General features: G+C 43.2%; 1 protein-coding gene across 2 annotated transcripts; it reads left to right on the top strand.

Annotated features, from left to right (window-relative positions):
* Positions 1 to 295: 295 nt before the first annotated feature.
* On the top strand, positions 296 to 19041 carry LOC144731073 (geminin-like). 2 transcript variants are annotated; one of them, XM_078612078.1, is made up of 7 exons: positions 296 to 433; positions 1651 to 1809; positions 12105 to 12209; positions 13471 to 13573; positions 14105 to 14187; positions 15502 to 15612; positions 17321 to 19041. In XM_078612078.1, exons 2-7 carry the CDS (start codon positions 1747 to 1749, stop codon positions 17399 to 17401), a joined length of 546 nt encoding a protein of 181 aa, XP_078468204.1. In that variant the 5' UTR covers positions 296 to 433; positions 1651 to 1746; the 3' UTR covers positions 17402 to 19041. The 2 variants fall into 2 exon arrangements, with proteins under 2 accessions (XP_078468204.1, XP_078468213.1); XM_078612087.1 differs by lacking the exons at positions 296 to 433; positions 1651 to 1809 and adding an exon at positions 10033 to 10147.

Here is a 19041-nt window from a genome sequence, read left to right as displayed (position 1 = left end):
GACCCATCACAAGTGAGAAACACAACATACTTTTTTTGCTGTTGCCCGTATTAAAACGGCTGTACACCGTGTGGACCTGCCAACTCAATTTCCCTGTACACAGAATACGGGTAAACCCTATGGATTGACACCTCTGCCACTGTGTGTATAGATTCCTCGGTGTAAAGGTCACGCAGGGGTTATCATCGAGGAATGCGTGTCCCAAACACCGGTGACGTCATCGGAGGGGGGTGGGAGCAGTGATGAGGACGCGTGTGATTGGTCCATTTGAGGTCACGTGGACCTAGAGGCCTATATAAGGCAATGTGCGGGTTACATTTTCGCGGGAACATTAGTAACGCGGTTCGAGTGGCGGGTTTTCACTATCGGAGAGTTCCACGCGTGGTTTTGTTAATCTCCTCACGTCTTGGGCTTCTCGTCTTCTCATACGCGGGTAAGTAAGCAGCACTAACGAGAACGCGGCTTTGATTCGCGTTGTTAAATGTTCCGCAAAGCGCGGCGGGTTTACGCTCCGAGGCCTGGTGGGTTTGGGCCTATCCCCAAGGTGGCACTGCCTCAGAAGCGATTAAATATTTAAAACCGCTTTAAGATTAATTAAAAAAATATGTATGTGTGTATTCTGAGCACCGCCTAGTACAGAGCAGCCGCCAATTAAACTGCATTGAATGTAAATACTCGTTTCGTTGAGAGCGCGTGTAGTTTTGGAGGGAGAATTCATCTTCCGAGCTCGCTTTGTTTTTCCGTAACGAGCGTCGTGGCGAATATTTTGTAAGTAAACAAACGCAGACGATGCTGTTATTGTAACCATTCTCCACATCGAAGCTAATGCGTGCGTTTCGTAATTTTACGACGAACTGGGATGCGTGTCTAACCTAGTGTGGGCCCTTGCCTATACATCTGGCATTCGATTTCGGTCCAAGCCTGACTGCTGGTGAGCCGCTGAATGTCGAAACCTTTGTGTGGACGGCTCGTGTATTAGGGAGACGTATCGTCCTTAATGAAACTGAGGACATGATAAGTGGGTAAAACCCCTCTCTAAGCAACTGGCCTTCGGTTTTCTTTAACGGCACGGAACCTAAGACCGTTGCTAGCCTGTGTGTTCATGAGGCTGGCTAGCCTTAACGTTGAATCCCTTCTAAATATAAAACAATATTTTTATTATTTCCCTTCTACGTGACTTTACCGAAAGAACCAAGAATATGATAGAAACAGCCCATGGAAACCCTCATCCAGCCATGGATTCATAATGGCCGATTGCCATCAGACAAGATTATATACACGATTTGAAGCTTTCGTGATTGCAAGTCGGTAAAGTCACGTAGGTTAAAATAAAACAAACAAATTAAATCACGACGTTTCGGACGCAACACAAGAAGACGGAAGCTTGTGTTGCCTCCGAAACGTCGTGGTTTAATTTATTTGTTTTCTTTTAACCTACATGACTTTACCGAAAAACCAAAGAGTGTGAACCTGATCCGGCCCAATCTGTTTCAAAGACAACGCAAATTATCCAACGCGTGTTTGCATGTTCACCACAAGTACGTGTGGTTAATGCAGACTTGATTCCTTGCAAAAGGTTTCTATTTGCTGTTTGAACATCTTAACACGTGTTTTTATTGCCATCCGGTTGCTTGTGTGTTTTGTCTTCAGTCTGTGTGTAGGGAAACCGCTGTGTTAACGCCTGTGCTGAGAGGCGGTGAGGCTGAAGAGAAGAAGGCTGCGGGAAGAAGGAAAGAGACCGCAAAGATGAACACCGGGCGCAGCAGGGTCAATGCCGAGCTGGAGAACAGCACCGTGGGTGTGGTTAAGGCGAGTCATGCACAAGCGCCGTCGCGTCTTACCTATACACATCCTGGCAGTTCATCAGTGGTTGGTTAAGGCAAGCTTCATGATGCTGATGAAAGATTGAATGTCAAAACCGGACCGGAGTGCTTGTGTTGAACCAATGCTGCTAAAAATTGCACTCCTGGAAGGCTGTGACTTCTGGAGATTTTTTTTTTTCGATTTAAACTTTTCGTGACTGCAGGGATTCATCTCCTTGGTTCTTTCGGTAAAGTCACGTAAAAGTATATATTTTCAAACACTTTCTGGTTGTAAACGTGCAGTCATGCAATTACAATTACCTGCTCTCGACACTGCTTGTGGAGCAACCGCCACTGCATGGGACTCGAGAGAAGCCTCCCTTTAGAGTATTTTGCCTGGTCTTCTATGCTGCCTAGACGTCTTTTGAAGAGATGAGAGTACCCACACAACCCCCCACCACACACTACCTGTCAATTAACTAACTGATGCCCATTTATACAACTGGGTGGACAGGCGATGCAGCTGAGCACTGGGAGTGATCGAACCGCAAAGCATCCATGCTTAACATGGTCCACAATAACTTGTACTTGAAAAGGAAATGTATATAATAGGTGACGTTTTGGCCAATTTGTGCCTCTTAGCAGTACAGAGGCCAGAGAGTAATGACTACCTCGCTAGCCTCTGAGTTTTTATGGATTGTAAATTCAGTGTGCACCATTATACCATGGCTGCAACTTGTAGTTTCTTAGAGCGAATTAAAACTTGCACAACTTTGCTGCTCTTGTGAAATGTTTAGCAACATACCATTGTATCAAACATGCAGCTTTGTGTCACCAGCAAAGTTGTACATTACCCAGATATTGGAATAACGTCCCATGTGTTTTTAATGGTTAATTGTGGGCAGTGTAGCAAAAAACAATGCTGTACTACATTTCTATGCTACTATGGCAATGCATCCCACCTTCAACCCAGATGTATCAACATGTGTCGCTTTGTTAAATGACTTGCACCGAGTAAAGGCACTCCTCTAGCAGTGAATTGACAAACGGTTTGACATGTACAGTCCTAGGTATGCAATGATTAACCCAGTGGTTCCATGTATCATTTAAATTTTGAGTAAATTTAATTCCATAATCGGTAGTTTTGTTTTTGTATAATCTTGTTTGTGTTCTTGTTTGTCTTTTTGCAGATTTGCGCACCATATTTGCCCAAATTGATTTGCATAATCCATAATACTTTAACTGGGCAGCATGATAACGAATGCATAATCACTTTGCTGGTTATTGAAGTAGAGGCTGGGAGTTCATGAATTAAGCCAGATCTCCTTTGCATAGTCCTTACTCCCTGCTTAGATACCCAGTCCACGTAGCTTGCCTGCCTCGAGCCCGGGGGGGTACCAGGCAGGGAAGTACACCTGCCCAACTTGTGGTTATGGTTCTAGTCTGTGTACTTTTCACAAACTTGACTAACTTAACATAAATATACGATAAAATTATATATTTACATTTCATCTCCTCGTGTTAATGACGATTGTAACAGATATTATTAAAATTTGGCACTGAATTAGTCTGTTTATGACTCGAGGAATACAAGAATAAATGTTATAACTTTTGCTTCCAAAAGTTACTGCAGGTGGTCGGTTAAGGTAGGCTCCATCTAAATGTTTAAGCTACTAATTTTCATACTAAACACGATCCCCTTTGTCTTGAACAAAATAATTTGCTACATGCAAAAAACGACTCCAAAGTCGATTAGAGTCCTCTCCTGATTAGTTTTTAAAAAGATGGAATTAGTTTGCAGTTCGGAAAGTGTTTTTTAAAGGCTAAGGTTAGGCGACCCAGCGACCTCTCCTGCTCGTTTGAGTGCAATAGCCAGCCATAGGAGGTAATGCCCCTGTGAAGTGTTTGTTTTTGTATAGGGGGTGCTTGTGGGGGCACTGATGTGATCCAGACAGGTTCCTGTGTTAAGGGTGGTTTGTGACTTTTTTATGCTTTATTTTTTATTTCGGTGTTAACTTTCCCATGCCTCCGCGTCCCCGCCTCCCTCCTATCGCCTTGGTTTGGTACTCATTCTGGGTGTCTACGCACCAAAAAAATCCTATTGCTCAAGACGGGTCCATTTGGTGAACCTTGTTATAAATGAAACAAGCGCTTGGATATTTTGGATTTTTAATAAGAGTGCAATCGGCCTGTCATTGGGTAATTCCATAAGAGGCTCTTGAAAAGCTTCTCTAATTCGATGGTCTCTTACCATGGGTAATTTGTAAAAAAATTGTGTAAGTTGTCCTGAGCATTTCAGCAATAGAAACTATTGCCAACAAACTTAAGAAAAACCCATTTTATTTGTTGTGGTTTAATACTTTCCCACCTTTGTTTTACATCAATTATGATTTGCAGTCGGTGACAATTTGATATGAATAATATTTAGTCAATATATTTACTTTTTTTAATGTATGAGCCTCCAGGTGATTGGGGTAATGTGAAACCCGTTAAATACAACACGTACATCGGGAAGCCTCATTTATGACACGATATAATGTGATCTGAGAGAGTCGAATATTAATTCTAGTGTATTCTAAGTATGTATTACTTGTACATGAGGGCTTGGACGTGAATTGATGCATTATCATATACACCGCTCGTGTGCAGGTTTTTGTGCATTCATTGGTGACTGGCTTCAGACTATCGAACAATTAACCCATAAGAACCCAGTTTGCCATAACTCTTGCCATGTATACCTATGCTGTTGTGTCTTTGCCAGTCTTAAAATGTTCAGATGTGCTTCCATAGCACTGAACTGCCATTGCTGGTGTACTTATAGGCATTTATTGATGTTAACTCTAAAACCTTTCTCATGAACAAAGTTTTAACCGCCTTATCCAATAGCCTAGAATAGCGGCCTATATAGGGGCTATTTGTTTATTGGGCTGTCTTGAATCTGACACATGTGGCTGCCCAGATTTCATACCTAGGGTCTTGGCAGTGGCAGCTTGGGGTTCAAACACTGCCATTGTGAGCAACCTCCCTCCTCTTTGAATGTGTACGTAAAATCACTTGTGTGTCACCCTGATCGTGGGAACCCAGAGAATCCCTCCAAGGTTGCTCCATCTGGCTGTTTGCTCAGCAGTAAGTAGAGCGTGGTGGTGCATGCCTTTAATCCAGCGCTTGAGAGGCAAGAGTTGGTGGATTGCATGGAGATTTGTTAAATGTCCAAACCTGCTGAGCTGCGAGATAGCTCTGAGAGGATGGTACAGCAAATGGTTTCATTAATAAGTATGTCTGTACAGACGTTTGTGTTATCCTGTATGCATGGTGGGTTTTCTCAAGCTCTGATTTCTGCCCACCTGAAAAACGCTGTAAATTCCTCTTGTACTTTGACGTTATTGCATCTGCCTTTAAAAGCCATCCCTTCCTGGTCTATTTTAAGAGGAAATTGGCTTCACTGCTGAGACAAGATGAATCTTATTAATCAGAATTGCACGTTATGCCTCTTCTAATGATGTTTATCACTTAACCTTACGTATCATTTTTTTATTACTACTTTCCCCTGATATTGATATGACTTTTTTTACTCTTTCTATTCTAATTAGTTTGATCTTGTTTTCTTTTGTGTTATCTCCAAATGTTATCTTGTTTGTGCAATCAACATTTTGTGCGTTGAATTATTTATTAGGCACTATCTGAGCAGTACAGTTCTCAGAACAACATTTGTCTTGTGACATTCAAACCAATTTAACAATGCTAATAGTAATGTTAAGTGCAATTTTTTTGCGTGCTGTTATTGGTGACAACCAGGTTTGGTCATGGGCAGTCAATCTGGATTTGAACCTAGGATCTTAATGAGTTGTGCAACCTTGTACTTTATTGTTTTGATCAATCCTGTATTGTTGCGCTCTAGATTTTTTGAAAAGCACTCTTGTCTGCTTTTAATTATAGGGTATTTATTCTTGGAATTGGCCAATATTCACAATTTGGGGCCATCCAAATAAAATCTTGTCTAGGTGAAGCTTTCCTGAAAGACTTAAATTAGAATAGTTATACGCTGAGTACTGCTGCCTGCAAGGGTGCCACGGTGACAAGATGTTAACTACCTCGCCTGGTATACACGAGGTTGTGGGTTTGATCCTGACCCTGACGTCTGTGCATTTGGAGCTTGCATGTTCTCCTGGTGGTCACGTAGATTTTTGTCCGGGTATTTGGCTGCTATAGATTTCTCTATATGATAAACCACTTTGTTGAGCTATCATTTGTGGCCAAGTCGCTTCTGAAAAAGAGCGATGTAGCTTAGTGGGCCTTAGCTGGTGAAATAAAAATGTGTTTAGTGTGAGCGCCCCTCTGGATCTCCGCTGTACCACTCCACGCTGCACCGTGTTTGCTTAGAGATAAATGCTGAGAACGGCGCAAGTGGCACATTCCCACGCGGTTCACCCAAGACGCGCGTAAGAGCCGTGTGTGCTTTGCGTTGCAGCTTTGTCCACCCACTTCCCCCTCCCCGCAGAAAAATTCGGCCCATCGTTATTTACCGTGAATGAATTTCTTTGTTTGGCGTAAAGTGGGCGCTCACCTTGACATGATGTCGTGTTTGGTTTCTCAGGCTTAGATTCTCCTGTCGTGCCAATCCATGTTCATACACTCCAAGTACATGGATGTCTTTTTATTTAACCGGGTGATGGCCGACTGAGATGCACATATCTCTTCAGGTAGTTGGAAAGGGGAAGGTCTCTCACCCTATTCACACGAGGACTGGTGTAGTGTTTCTTTCAGTTCACTGCCCGAAGTCTGCAACATAATCATTACGTTGCCATATATAGCAGGTGTTGCCAAAAAGATTTCCAAAATTCTAAACAAACACAAGATCCAAATCCGATACAGTACACAACATCCGTGATCTGATCCCATCCGTAAAGGATGTCATTCCTGACTTGCAGTACCCTGGTGTCTACAAACTGAGTTGCACTTGTGAGGATTGTTATATCGGGGAAACGAAACGACATTTCTGATCGCATTCACGAGCACAAGTCTGATTTGGAACATGGCAGGACGAATTCTTCGGCCGTGGCTGACCACTGTAATAATACTGCCGGTTCTCATGACATTGTGTTCTCCGATACCAAGGTGCGCTACAAGCCGCCTGGTTACTACCAAGGATTTGTCCATGAAGCCATCCAGATGTACAAACATAGACATAACTTCAACCGAGATTATGGATTCAAATTGAGCAATCATTGGAAGGATGTAATTAACCAAGTTAAACTTTAGCTGCCGTGCAGTTTACTGCTAGACAGCCAGTTTAGATAAAATTTGCATAAACATATCCATATTCCCAGTCTTACCCTCAGCTTCACACACTACCATTGCCACACGCTGTTTTTTGGTCTTTTTTTAGCTTGTGCATCTCTAATTTACCCCATTGGCAGCATAACAAAAGGCTACGTAATCCTAGCTTACTTGTCTACTTCCACCATCTGCATCATAAAGCTTCAGCGACTATATAATGCCTCGTCACCGCTATCTCTGAGACATACCTAAAGCGGTTGTGCTTTCGCTATGTTGTCCCCACCTGAAGAAGGACGCTTGTGTTTTGCCCGAAACGTCGTGATTTAATTTGGTTTTCATTTATTTAAATTTTTTACCTATGTGACTTTACCGAAAAAACCAAAGAGTATGAATCCTTGCAGTCACGAAAACTTCAAATCTAGAATTGGTTGGGCTGTTCATAGGTTGACTACCATTGACTTCCTACAAAGGGGAGCCCAGTGAGTAATATCAAAATTACATGAATATTGGTGAAGGTGGGGGGAAATAAAACGCCTTTATCATCAGGCATCATACATTCCCATTGGATGCAAGCCGTCTCCATCTTCACACAAGCTGATTTCTTCACACATCTCATCGTTGCTCACCCATTGGGGCACATTCCTGTCCTAGGCTGCAACTGTATTTCTAAACCACCGGCCCTCGTACCTTCTAGCTACGTGTTTTTGCCCATGTCCCCTTTTTTAACAGTTGATATGATACATTTTAACCTGCCTGTGCTCTCTGATCTAAGCGTTGCCTTTTTATATATACCGGTGAAATTGCATTGCTTCCTGCTTTGCGATTGTTTGTTAGAATTCATGCTTCTGGTCTGTAAAACGCTGATATGCAATGATTAATGGTTAAACATTCTTTTGTTGACACATTGGTATATTGCTTTCAGTATCTATTCGAATTGAATAAAAGCACTTCTGCTCTCGGCAGCCTTTATAAATTTATTTTATTTTATCCCGATCTGCCTTAAGTAGCTGCCCTTGGTAAATATACTCTGCTGTCTTTTATGAGTTATTACCCACTTGGCATTTTTTTTCAAACTTGTTGTACTTGACCTTCGTTTTGCTCTTATTCTGAGCTCAACAGCCTCTTTTTTAAATGCTAATATTTTCATGTAATTCGATCTGATTGGACATTGTATATAATGGCTATCGCCAAATACGAGATGTTTAATTTTTCTTCGCGTTACACTTGTAAATAAAATTTAAGTACCAAACTACACGTTTCAAAAATAGTTGGACACGGCGACTTGCTTTTGCGAAAGCCATTCACGGGTCATTGGCCTTACTATTCTAATGCTGCCAAGTGTAGGACTCTCCTGAAATCAGAGTTAAGACCATATTAATGATGCAAAAATAAAAACAACATTCTTGGGTAATCTGTTTTTGTAATACTTCCAACATCTAAACATGTTCTGTCCTTGACGGCTAAAGTCTATTTTTGGCGTGTGTGACCCTAAAGTGGAGTTTGTACCATCAGCCGGGGTGGGCAATGGTTGTAACGCACAGCACTCTGTGTGGAAAGTAGACTTCAAATACTACCAGAGGTCACTTAAACTTCATCCTTCAACAGTCCATGAAATAAGGATGTCTGGGATATCAATCAGGTTGTCCTATGCAGACATTTCCCCCCACCATCAGAATACAGAATTTCCACGACTGGTTCTGAGCTGCAAAGAGGAGATGAGCGGCAACTCTTTGGGCACTTTGACTTAACTTTCTCAACAGTACCCATTACTTGCCGCAATAAATATACAGTCGTTTCGAATGGAAGCAAAATAACATCTGGCTTTGTGCTTGATGCCGACGTGGGGGTGTTAACTTGTGTGACAAGGGAGCCTTGTTTGTAAATGACACATTGACAATTTAATTGCTGCTTTAAAGTTTTCAGGTAAACGTTGCTGTGCACCAAGGTAGAAATAATTTGGGAAAAAGCATGACTGGGAAGCGATCTTTAGGCAGAAGTTCTTCAAAGTAGTCTTTGGTAAGAGTTCTTGTCGCAGATTCCTGAAGTTTAGTGCGAGCGACCTAATAAAAGGCAGCTTGCAAGTAAGAGTTTGAGAAGCGCTTCAAGAAATTGAGCATTTTCAGAAGCATACCTGGGAAAGTAAGCTTTCTAAATTGCAGCCCTTTTGGCAATCTACTATTGTATGAAGGCCTTACCATACCGTGTTGATTGATTATAGGTATATTTTGGTCGTACTTAATGCATTACCATGAGGGATCGCAATAGCTTGTGAAGGTCTTCGTTCATCAGTGCTTTGAAGCCCTTTGATTCCAGACATGAGCTTTAATGATAAATGCTTCATCAAAGTGCTTACGTAGGCTATCGGTGAAAGCTATAGATAATCTAGCTGTGTGAGCTCGGGGAAGGTGCCGAGCACCTGCTGTGTGGTTAGCAGGCCCATGTACAGCTTGCCCAGTGGTTGTAAATCTCTGCTGGTCTCGTAACGCTGTCGAGGTGGTGGCCTGAGCCCCACGAAGTGGTGCGGAGGTGTCTCCGTTCACCCGTGCAAATCCCCATCGTACTTCCTGTGCGGTCGGTTAATGATTGCTGCGCCCCTATCGCCTTACTAATTGGTGTCGTAATATTTAACTGTTCTCTTCACTCTGAGCCTGTGGTTTTTGTTTTTATTTCTTTATTTTTCACACAATGACTGTTTTGTCGAAGCTGCCATTGATTTTTTTTATTCATCAATGTTCTCTGTTTGGCGGGTAGGCTGGCGGGCAGCCGAGCGAGATAGAATCGCACTCCTGTCTCCTCCAACCGCAGCTGTTAATATTGCACTGACTGTGCACTTTGTCACATTTGTTCACCGAGAGCTGACTTGCCAAGCCTGCCAAAGCTCCATTTCGCGAAGGAACGTTTAAGATTGTTTGCTCCGCCTTTTGTCCCGGGTGACTTTAGCTCAACGGGCACCGAGAGGTTGCGTTACCTTAATCCGGCATCATTCAGCCTTTGGGCTATGAGTGTGCATCGCACACCGCTCTCTCCACGGCGATTTTGGGAGCGGAGGCAGCGTTTTTAAGATCGATGTAAGTGCGCTTGAATGATTGTGCCTCCTAACACATCCCCTCGTATAGATTTCTGAGTCGGTTTTTGTGCGAAGGTGAAAGTGTCGGCAAAGGCAGTGCAGAGCAATGTCCTTGGAAATTTTGATGCAGTTGGAAATCAATTGGCTTTTAACTACATACCTCTGCTGTGGATGAGATTGTCCAGCTTGTGTTTAAAGCTTTGTTGATGAAGCAACTTCGAATTGACTTGCATAAGACTTTGTTGCCGTGGGGCGGTTCTGGGCATGTTAACAAAATATCTTTAAGAGCGTTTGTGACGAACTTTAGTAACACTTGTTTATTTAAATCTCGTGTAACCACTGGTCACTGCTGTGGGGCTTCTTCTGCAAACCGGGCTGTTTTGTGTTGCAATCTACTATGAGAACGAACATCCAAAGCAAGTCCCAAGGGACAGGGAAAGCATTAACTAGCAGTGAGGCGAGGCATTGTTGGATAAATGTGTTCATTAATGTAAGGACATAGCTATGTAGTGGTGGTCACTGATAACCCGTAGGTGAATAGCCTATAATCCCCACTCAAGGATTTGTGATACCAGCAGGGTGATGCCAGAAGATATTGATACCAGAACTGTTGTCAATGTGTGTTCAGTGCTCTACTCTGATTATGATATTGTGGAATAATATAAATTGTATCCCTATTGGGCTGTCCCGCTAGACTGAGCTATTATGTCTGCAGAATCGGTTTGTGTTTTGATTTTGGTCCCTTTGTGTTTACAGTATCTATACTGATCCCTACATATTGCTTTTTATCAGAGTTTTACAATACAGCCAATGACTTGACGTTGCTGGTTATCAAGGTTCTGTGTGAAAACCATTGCCCTAATGTTTTGGCCTTGGCTTAATATTTTAAAACTTTTTTTACGAAGGCCCAGTGAGCTATATAGCGCTCTTTCAGAAGCGACCTGGCCACAAATAACCGCTCGATAAAGTAAATTATAATGTGGAAATTTATAGCAGCGTAATACTGTAAGCGCATGTTTCTAAAAATATGGAGGGAAAAACCGAGGACCCTGAGAAAAATACACGTGAGCACGGGGAGAACATGCAAACTCCAAATATACAGGCATCGTCAGGGTTGGGATCGAAACCATGACCTCCAGTATACCAGGTGAGGTAGTTACCATCTTGCCACTGTGGCACCCTTATAAGGGCAGGCATTTTTTCAGGATTTAGCATGCGGGGAAAGTTTGCAGATGCATGTGGTGATGACTTGGTGGTGTTAGTGGATAGGTCTTGCCCTAAAATGTAACCTCTCGGGGCATGAGTAGTGTGCCTGTTGTGGGAGCAGGAGTGAGTTTTGGATTTGAATAGACTGAGCCGTGAAATTTTACAGACAGGGTCTAGTAACTCTGGTAACTGATTGTTAAGGAGTCAAATTTGTGTTTTGCGATGCGTAAAGTACGTCTGCACATTGCCCCCTATTATTCACTTGCTGTGGAAAGTGGCACATTAACTTGAATGTTGTTTAAAGATTATCCATCCTGTGATTGTATCGAAAGGGATGTGTAGTACTCTCCACCATCTAATATTTTTGAACTGATATTTGCTTGGTGTCTGTTTCATCCTTGTGGTGTTTATGCTATAATGTTGTAGTGTCCTGTAATGTTCTTGAAGCGCGTGTGCATGGCTGTTAACGTTTGCCTGTTTTGGCCTCACGAGTACCTAGTGCAGTGTGTAAAGGCATCCGCATTGGGGAGACAAAGGTAATGTGGTGATTAACAGGTTCAACAAAATGTTACTCTTATGGTGAATAACACGAAGTTGAGCAACAATCATACTTGCACTGTTTGTGCTTTTTGGCAAGGCACTTGGCAAATAACAGGTCCAAGTGAAGTGCTTGAATTGCTGTGGTTGTGTGTACACGTGCGGTGAATAACATGCAGCATTCATAATTGCGGTGTGGTGGTGTACGTGTGCAGAGCGGAGTTCCAATGGGCGACGGTCTGGCTCCAAGGCCCAGGCGGACGCTGCAGGAGATCCAGCCGTGTGTGCCCCCACAAGATGCCACGAGGCGTCTGATGCAGGTGTGGTCCGCGGCGCTGACTAACGCGTGCACGCAGCCATATGCTATATGAAGATGTCCCTGCGTCCCCCGCTCCTTATTAACTAAACTATAAACATTTTTTTTATATTTCACCAGGTAAGGCCCAATGAGCTATTTAGCAGTTTTTCAGAAGTCGCCTAGCCATAAATTGTAGATCCAATGAAGTGGCTTGTCATGTGGTAATGTATAACAACGCGCGAACACTCTAAATGCATGTTTTTAAATGTGGAGGGAGAACCCGGAGGTCCCAGAGAAATCCACACTACTACGAGGATACTGCAAATTCCAAATATACAGGCGTCAGGGTCGGGATCGAACCCATGACTTGAATACCAGGCAAGTTGGTTAACATCTTGCCATCGTGTAGCGCCCCTTATTATGGTCCTGCTAAACCACAATCGCCTCGCTTCTCTGTGAGATAATCTCCTGTCTACACCTGCATTTATCATCCTGTTTAAGCGTATTACCTACTTTAGCTTCCATGCCATCGCCAGGCTTTTATTGGCCATCAATCCCTCATCACGATGTGTCTTGGCAAATCCCACTTTTCTGAAGTCAATGTGATACGATTTATGACTTCCCTTTTTTAAAGCAGCTTTTAAATTCGTAAATAATTTCCTTTAGTTAATTATCATTAGTGGTTATACTGACCCGTCAACAGCCTCCGACTTAATGCCCTTCTCCAATGCAATTCGACAAAACAAACACCACCCACACAAACGTGATTGCAGGTTTCAAGAAGCAAGAGGGAAGCTAATTAATAATATGCAAAGAGAGTAGCCCTTACAGATCAGGACGGAACATTAAAGCACGAAAGACTATTGTTGATACTGCTTGAGGAGATTGTATGCAGATGAGTGTAGCAAAAGATGAATTGCCCATAAAAGTGTAATTTTAAGGTGAAGGGGATCTTCTCTGTTACAACTGAAGTGGTAACTGCTGTCCTTGGCAGTATTAAAAGAGAGCTTCCAGAAGGGATGGAATAATAATTGAAATTGAAAGAAATGGGGAGCAGCTGTTGGATAAAAATTGGCAGAACTGTGCTAAATGTTTACACACAACATAAATTACTTGACCATGGAATGATGTCCTCATTCAATGCTTCATATTATAGGCTACCTCATAGCGCGCTGCACGTGGGTGTCTCGTACGTGATCTCCTGACACACCAACACCGTGATCTCTGGGGCAGTGCTCACTCAAGCTCCCTTATCCCTTCCCGCCCTCTCGCTGTGGTTGTAGGCGGCGACGGTAAAGGCGGCGCCAAATGGGAAGACGACGCAGAAACGACAGACGGGGCTCGCTGGCTGCAGCAGTCGAGATGCGTACGCCCTCATGGTTCAGGGTGAGCGTCTACACGTGTGAACAGCCACTGAAGCTCTCCTCTCTCAATCCCCTATCTGACAACGAAATAAAATTAAACAATATAAAAATGAATGTTCAGCATCTGTTGGGCTGCTCCTGCAGTGCACGAGTAATTGTTCACCGCTAATTTGAGGGAAGTCTTGAGTGTTCTTTACTGTTTGAGATCGTCAATTCAGTGATATGGGTTAGACCGATGGTTCAATAATTTCAGCGTAATTCAAGCAAATGCACCCTCTGAACTTCTGATGTTGATGCGAGGAGGCGCCTGCCATCGAATACTGGACCTCTGAGCACATGCAGGGATGTACTTCTGCAACATCGCAGACAAATATGTTGGTCCCTTTTTATTGTGTAGTATCTTGAATATAATAATCGGTATTTAAATTCGCAATCGTGGTCAAGCAGTAACCGTTGTAAATATTTGAGCAGAGGAGATGCATGTTCATTGGAGGGGGGGGGGGGGGTCACTAAAAAGCTGACGTGTGTGTGTGCGTTGCGTTGATCCCCTCAGAGGATCCGCCCCCGGAATACTGGCAACAGCTGGCGGAGCAGCGCAGACGGGCGTTGGCCCAGGCGCTGCAGGAGAACAAGCGGGTGAGCTGGCATAGAGGCTCTGTTGGTTAACCAGCTTGCATGGTTATTTTTTTGTGCGTGTAGGTTATTTTTCAGCCAATATTGATTCATAATATCAACAACAAAATTGCACCATGTAATGATCTAGCTAAATTTGTCTTAAGATCTTCCATTACGGCACAGCCAAACAAATAGAATAATTATAATTTACCGTTTTTATTCTGACGGTTCTGGGTCTTGTCTAAAGGGTGCTTCACGGCGTTTCAAGCGGAACACCGTGTCTCATGGCTACACGTGGTTGAGGCCTGTTCTTTAACTTGCAATAATAATCGCCACAATTGAACACTTGCACATGGAAGTTCAATTGGCTTGGCTGTGTTGGGTGGTGAATGGGCGACATGTCACACATTTGGCCAGATTATTGTGGCCTAACCCACATTAGTTTTGAGCATCAATATAATTGAGTTTGCAAAGAAAATAACTATCCATTTAAATTGGTACATTCTGAAATGTTTTCCGGAGTAATTGACAGCCTGGCTAATGTTAATGTTTTGCAATTGTCTTAAATAATTCAGCGTTTTGCAACTGGCAGCATTTATCTTGTAAGCACAATGTTTTAAAGTTACAATGCGTTGAAGGCTTCTATTTACTGAACTGCATTACCGTAACTTTAGAGTAATAATTCCTGGAAGTTCAGCAAAGTAAAAAAACAATGACAAAAATATGGAATTCTACATTTATAGGGAACTGATATTGCGATGGTCGCCATGGCCTGAACATTGATATTGTGTGATGGTAGAAAAATGATAGCACAGCGGCCCAAATGTTTGCACAGTTTGTGTGTGCGCACCTGTAGGTGTTTGTGTGCAATGGTGATGCGGTGGAGAACACAGGTGTGGCGCTGGCCACAGCGCAGCCCCTCCTGTGTCAATCTGAATAACAGCTTGCTAAAAGCACTGGCCCCCTACAATAAATAAGGATACATTGGTAATATTGAGCATTTTTGGTTGTAATGGATGTTGAACTTCAATCTCACCGTTTGTAGCCAAAGGTGCTAATCGGAGGTTCTTGTGGGGAAAGGTGGCGCAGTGCACATCGCTAATATCGTTGTCAAGAATTCTCAAAACCTGTACTGGGTGTCCAATAGAACGACTCAGCTTTAAATGAGCATCTGGTGTGGTGTGTGAGCATCGCGACTGGGGAGACTAAGGCGGCCAGGAGTGGTTGTTGGTACTAGCCACCCACCCTGGTGTGCCACGCCAGCCTTGGTACTCTCAAACAGCACTTGCCCCAACAGTATGTTAAGGCCATATGGGGGATCTTTGTCTCTGGTAGTTGCGGCTTGAGCTGGTGCAGCGCGACCAGGAGATCGCGGAGCTCCGACGCGAGAATGAGGATCTCTCGGAGGTGGCCGCCCACGTCGACTTCCTGGCCACGATGATCGAGGTAACAATCTCTGCACGGCCTGGCAGTAACGCCGGTGGCGTATCGCGTCTGTGCTGCCTCATCGCGGTTTGTGTCCTCCCCGATTGGCTTCGTAGGAGCACCACACGGTGGTGGTGAGGTGTTAACTACCTCGCCTGGTATACAGGAGGTCATGGGTTCAATTCAGACCTGGACACCTCCCTATATTTGGGGTTTGCATGTGTCTCTGCGTGGTTGCATGGATGTCTCTGGGTCCTCTGGTTATATCATCCACATTTTAGAAACATGCGTTTCGAGTTTTTAACTGCTGAAAATATCCACGTGAAAAGCCGCTTTGTTGAGCTAGCATTTGTGGCCAGGTCACTTCTGACAGAGCTATATCGCTTGGTGGGCCTTACCTGGTTAAAATAAGAAAAAAAGTAGTTTAAAATATTAATAAGAGGCTTTTTTATGGGTTTGATCGTGTAAATATATAAATGTGTCGTTAAAAACCGCCACCACCCGACACGGCCAACTAGTAAGGGGTTGTCACATAACCAGAACGTGCTAATTCGTCACTAGTACAGCACACCGGTGTGTTGGAGAGCCAAGCCACAATGTAAATGTTGTGGCTGGGCTTTCCAACACACCGGTACTCGTGATGAATTGGCACGTTCTGTTTACGTGTCAACCCTTACTAGTTGGCTGTGTCGGGTGGTGGCGGTTTTAACGACATTCATGCGATCTAACCCAAAAAAACCTTATGGATGATATTCGTCACGAAAGCCTTCGAGTTAAACTAGTTTAGAAATGGTTAAGTTTAGGTTACTGTTTATAGCGTCCTTAATTCGGCTCTCTAAAATGAGTAGCACTCTGTAATGTGGTATAAAGATGCCAATAGTGCTGTGAAATTATCTTTTACAAAATATACTACGTGCCCATGTTGGCATATGCTACGGAAACTTGGACTTTAGAAGCAAGGCAGCAAAGTCGATTACAAGCACTGGAAATGTGATTTTTAGAATTGTGGCCGCCGAAGTGATTTAATTATTGGTGTCGTGAAGAAAGTTGTAACAAATACAATTTTCAGATGCCTCCATCTCTGTTATGCCACAACCTTTTTTTTTTACACATCCTCTCTGCCACAAGGCCCACTGGAGTTCATAATTTCAGCATCATTGGTCCAACACAAACATTGCTTTAACTGTTTTGATACAGTGCCTTGGCAGCAGCCAAGCTTGCTTGAATCTATGCTGGTTAAACTGTCAGATGTTATTGGCAAGGACTTTGTGTTATATATAAGTCTTCGTTCAATGCAAAATTATACAAGGTGCTTCAAAAAAAATATTCACACTTCTGAGAATTTGCAACAATACCACAATAAATGTGCCTCTGGGCTCTGGAGACCACCTGGAGAAGATTCCAGACATGTTGACAATGATGGTGAAAAAGTGGAGACTCTTTGACTTTTTGAAGCTGTTAACATGCATGTGTTTATCATGTTAGTTTATCCATTTTTTCCCCATTTAAAAACGATAGTCCCATTTCTAAGTGTGAACTTATATATAAAGAGCTAAATTTGGAACAGAAGCATGATAGGTGATGCATGCCATTTGAAATAATTTCCATCCTTGACACGAGACTCTTTTATCACAAACCCATTTGTGTATTGACAGCATGCCTGCTGCCTGGTCGACAAACTCTTGCAAATCCATTTATGCCTCCGTACGTTTCTCTCCCCATGCGACAGAGGCTGACTGGGGAGCGTCCATCATTGGAAGAGGAGGCACAGGTCCAAGAGGGGGAGGGAGCGACTGTCCAGCAGGACTAGCGAGTGCCGCATTTCATCGATACCACCAAATTCATCAAATCTGCAATGTCTCATGGTGTCTGAAACCAAACTACTTGGGACCTCCTCGTCCCCCAGCCTCCTGGGTGCTCCTACTAAAACACTGCCTCTCGGCCTACCAGTCGGAAGCTTTGAACTCTTTTGTCTGGGCACCTTGGCTGAAACATTTGCAAGACACGTGCTGGTGACTGCTGCTAATGGTTGCTACAATGCACCCATGTGCAGAGTTGAGGATCAGGTGAAGTGAGATCCAGCGGTTCTCTTGAGTGCTGTTGTCGACACCAAGAAATGCTAGTTTGTTGGCATTGATCCGGACTGCATTTTTCAAGAAGTTCAGATACAAGACCCTATTGGCTTTAAGCGATCGCGTTTATCAGTGTAATTTTTAAAAGGAGCCTTTTCCACGTCAATTGTCAGGCGAAATGAGTATACTGCTGTTTGCTTAACATTTGTCTGCATATTAGCTATTCTGTGTGGAGCCAGTGTAATTGTCTGTTTCCACTATGTAAAAAATATGTTCGATGGCATGGAAAAGCATTTGCTTTTCTGCCAAAATGTGTCCATACAGTATGACCTTTAGATGTCGCCTACTGGGTTGTACTACCAAACGGTGACTGCCAGTGGTCCATTCCAATCTAAGGACACTCCTTCCAGTTATTGCTACTATCAATTTATAATAAAGTATGCACTGGCATTAACTATATGAAGGTTTGAAGTAACTTGTACTTAGATGGACCAGGGGTGGTGGATGTGAATACTTGAGCCATGTGAACTGGAGTGTAGTCGCTGCCAGTGTTTTGGTCATCATCCACTTGGGCGATTTTAGGGCAGTCGCAACCTTTTTCCACTGGCAATTAAATTATAAGTCGCATGACCGGAGGCTTGCATTATGGAACAATTGTTAGTGTATGACACCTTCCAGTACACCGTTTCCATTGGCAAGACAACTCGGTCACTGCCATTTGCATTGTCAAGTTGCTGTTAATCTTAAATGCTTTGCCGATTGCCATAACACTGCCCAAGAGTATCGCGGCTTTTAAGAGTTTGCACAGACCTAACCGCTTGCCGCTCCATTCTGCCAATGAGAAGGCATTAGTGTCTGGTCTTGCTTCAAGCTCTCCTAGCGGCTTGTTTAACTGCTACAGCAGACGCGGTGTCTTTTTTTTTCCACTGCATGCAGGAGTGCATTGCGTCTTAGTTTTATGATCCACTTTTTTTGGTGGTAACCAGTGGAGGGATTTATCTCAGTTGCAATCTGTCATGTTTTCTGCAACGTGAGATGGCGGGTGTCTTAGAAATGCAAGTATTTTTATCTTCGCTTGTTGACGTGATGGAATGCTGTGTTACATTAGCCAGTCTATGGGTACAGACTGTTTTATTCCTAATTGTGAACACATTTGTTTAAGCTCCTTCAAGATAGTTTTTCCAAATTAATGTTTTGCCATCCCAAAAAGGTTGTGGATCCTGAAGGGTGGAATTTATTTTGGTACACTCTGCCATGTTCGTGGCAGCTCAGTGAGCGCCTCGTTTTAAAAAATGTTTCGTTTTATCCACTGTACATTTTTGCGCCTTGCAATTTCACCTTCAATCTAAATAAAATGTAAGTAAAGTTGTTATCTTGA

The sequence above is a fragment of the Lampetra planeri genome, chromosome 2 (assembly GCF_965212315.1).
Source record: "Lampetra planeri chromosome 2, kcLamPlan1.2.h2, whole genome shotgun sequence".
Classification (NCBI taxonomy): Eukaryota; Metazoa; Chordata; class Hyperoartia; order Petromyzontiformes; family Petromyzontidae; genus Lampetra; species Lampetra planeri.
This window is presented reverse-complemented; position numbering and strand designations above follow the sequence as displayed.